This window comes from Octopus bimaculoides, chromosome 1, assembly GCF_001194135.2.
Source record: "Octopus bimaculoides isolate UCB-OBI-ISO-001 chromosome 1, ASM119413v2, whole genome shotgun sequence".
Lineage (NCBI taxonomy): Eukaryota > Metazoa > Mollusca > Cephalopoda > Octopoda > Octopodidae > Octopus > Octopus bimaculoides.
In genome coordinates this window covers 167,087,852-167,091,375 of record NC_068981.1, presented here as the reverse complement: position 1 = coordinate 167,091,375, position 3,524 = coordinate 167,087,852, and the positions used below count along the sequence as shown (strand labels likewise).

The 3,524-nt window shown below is 38.2% G+C and overlaps 1 protein-coding gene across 1 annotated transcript in view; it reads left to right on the top strand.

Annotated features, from left to right (window-relative positions):
• Positions 1-705: 705 nt before the first annotated feature.
• LOC128249049 (uncharacterized) overlaps positions 706-3,524 on the top strand; it is a 21,911-nt gene continuing 19,092 nt past the window's right edge. Inside the window, exon 1 of the mRNA XM_052971520.1 lies at positions 706-1,915. Within this exon, the coding sequence (XP_052827480.1) occupies positions 1,831-1,915 (85 nt within the window). The 5' untranslated portion in view covers positions 706-1,830. The remainder of the gene's footprint in view (positions 1,916-3,524) is intronic.

Here is a 3,524-nt window from a genome sequence, read left to right as displayed (position 1 = left end):
ACTTGAGAATGTTTGGGCCTCAACATAGCCAACGAACAAGTTCGCATAGTTGGAGCCCATTCTCGTTTCCATGGCCACTCTCAAGTTCTGCTGGTAGAAATTGCCCGCGAACGAGAAGCAGTTGAGTGAGAGGACAAGTTCGGCCAGACGAACGAGTGAGGAGGTGTCGGGTTGGGGGTTGGGTCGGAGGTCAAGGAAATGTTTGAGTGCACGCAGTCCCTCATGGTGAGAGATCACCGTGTAAAGACTCTGGATGTCGAGAGTTTAGAGGGGCCAGGAAGGAAGGAGAAAGAGTTGAACAAACGAAGCGCATGGTTGGTGTCATGAATGTGAGAAGGGAGAGAAGCCACTGAGGAGGGGGAAAGGACATGGTCAAGGTATTTGGAGATAAGTTACAGGCGGAGACAATGGGGTGACCAGGGTTATTAGGTTTGTGGATTTTGGGGAGGAAGTAAATGGTGCGAGTGCGGGGGTGCGGACAATGAGGTTGGAGGCGGGGGAGACGAGAGGAGGAGATGAGGTCATGGATAGTAGAGGACACAGTCTGTTGGTAGCTGGGCGTGGAGTCAGAGGGCAGTAGAAGGCAGTGTCTTGAAGTTGACGGAAAGCTTTGGACTTGTAGAGGTCCGCGCGCCATACCACCACGGCTCCACCCTTGTCGGCCGGTTTTATAATGATGTCAGTGCGGCGTCGGAGAGATCGAAGGGCCGAGAGTTTGGCTGGGGAGATGATGAGACGACAGGGACGCCTGGAGTTCACAAAAACATTCCTTCAAAATCAGATTCCAAAGGGCAAAGTTATAGAAGAAACTTGAATAATATCTATCACTTGGGTTTTAAACTCTGTCAGTCAGCAGCTGGTCTTAAAAGTTATCTAAGGGCTCGTCAACGGAGTGATTGTACTGTGGTGTGTGTGTTGATGGGACGGCTATTATCTCTCAAGATGAAGCAATTACCAATCATCATATATACATGTGTGTGTGTAAGTAAATACCCACTTCGGTCACGAATGACCATGAAATTGCACCTAGAAAGTTTCCCTCCGAGGCACGTGTCTGGGTAAATTGTTAGTGGAAAACCAGCAGTCGCCTATGCATACCACTCTCCCCATTCCACGCCACCAATGTTGTGCAAGGGAAAGGCAAAAGCTGATACGGCTTGACACCAGTGACGTCGCAACTTCTGAAAGGAAAAGTTCAACACGCTAAAGCAAAAGGAAAAAAAATGTTAGATTATCCAAATAAAATACAATAACCGCATACTGCTGCACTGATCCTTATGTGCGAGGTTGTAGGTTATTTAGTTGGGTGTTGGAGGTTATGTCCGACGAGCTAACGTTGAGAATCAGTTTCAATCATTAGCTATAGGAAATATGCGAATGTTGCATCTTCGTATCGCACCTCGCAATAAATCTGAGGTATTACGCTTATGTAAAAAAAAAAATTATTAGTTTGAAATTGTCTGTGAATGATACCCAAGGAAAAGTATAAATAAAATATATTGTCTCTTCTTTCATTAACAAATTCAATCAAGAATGCAAATTATCAAGCAGTAGCAGCTTTAAGAGATATTATCATGTTCAAATTGTTGCGAAGGGTTACACAATAAAACCATAATTTTCTACACAAATCTCTCTGATCAACAAGAACTGTGAGTGAAATGAAATTGCAAACAGAACATTAAGACATAAAGTGTATCACACGTATCTCAGTTGTCTTCTTCGCTGTCTCACTAAATCAAGGGCAAATCACCTGCTAACCAAACTTGAACCAGCCGTCAGGATCGTCGATCCATTTCATTCTGTAAGTCGGTGGAAACTACTACCGCAACCATGTCTAATTTTCTTCTATCCATGAACTTTGTCATTTCTCTACTATATCTCTGCTGTATATCTTGTTACAAAGCACAAAATGCAGGTATGATTGTCTTTTCTTTTTATATCGGACTACTGTTGCTGTTTTGTGTATACTTACGAAATGTTATTGTCATTGAAGCTATTGAAATTTCGTAATCAAATTATATATATATAAATATGAAATTATTATTTATTTGTGAGATTTTATTTAGCAACATTACGTTCTGTGAATCAAAAATCTTAAAGGTGGAATTAATGTTTTCCAACAATATTAATAATTTATTTTGCCTCGAAAAACTTTTTAGATAAAGAAAGGGATACTTTATATAATCTCTATTTATTATGTGTCTGAATAAATGGGCGACTGCTTCTGTTTAGTTTTACAGAAATTATCGAACCAATGATGAAACTTCTATGTCTAAAAGCTGAGAAACTACAACCAAATATCCTTTAAATTACACCCTACCATCTTGAAAAAAGGAGATGCCCATTGAAAAATGTAATCCAGAATCTCCTAGGCCTGAAAAAAAGGACGAGATTGTCACGGCTGGAACGCTTTTGCACTTTTTACCCTAAGTCTGGCTGAACAACAAAAATATTTTTAAAAGAAGGAAACTGTGCTTTTTTTCCATTTGATAGATATTGTGTCTCCACGTGTCTGATTTCCCCCCTTTTGTTTCAGTTTTAATACTAGCGGGATTTTACTTATATATATATATAAAGATGTTCTTAATTATAAAGCACTGCTAATCGGAAAATTCATTCCACACATTTGACAACAAATACTCATCGTGGTTTTATATTCTGATGCAACGGGAAATAAAACTGTACATATATATGTACGTGTGTATGTTTGTATGCATGAAAAAATGGTGTTTACATACGGCAGATATTGTTTAAAAGCTTCAAATAGTGTTATAGATATATATATTTGTCAGTGAGTATAATTTTTAAACAAGTCATGTTTACTACGAAGCATAATAAATATCATTTTGCTGCTGGATCTTTTTTATTTTGCTAAATAATTAACACGGGAGAGCATGTTATAGTATTCCCTATAATGAGCAACTTGTGTTGAATTGACGAATGGAGGGGAGAAAACATACAATCTAAATCCGCTGGAATAAACGTTATGTAATTTTGACGTTAAATTTGATAGACAGATATACACATATACATATATATATATATATATATATATATACACACAGTAGTGTCTTGCGTACAGTAAGTTTGTAATTTATTATAAACTTATCTGAACATTTTTGGTGATGCTACTAAAGATCGCCAAATTTTCAGTTGTATTTTGGTATTTTCCCTGGTAACATTTCTGTTGGTTTCTATACCGATGTCATCTTTCATAACTACTTATATATATATATATATATCTTTGCTTCATCCACTCCGTTATGGATCCAAGTGTTCGCAGAGTCGATTTTGCCTTTAACTTTATCGTAGTCGATAAAATAAATACCAGTTGAGCACTGGAGTCGATGTAATCGACGGCAGAGGTAAAGACAATGTACTGCACCCACTTTGGGATGGTTTTTGTTTTTTTCAGGGACCCACTATGTCGAGTGCGAGGATTCCGAATCTGCAAAAAAAAAAATCTGCATTTCAAAATGTTAATTCCCCCACCCCCTAAAAAAAATTCTTAAATTTTCACTTAA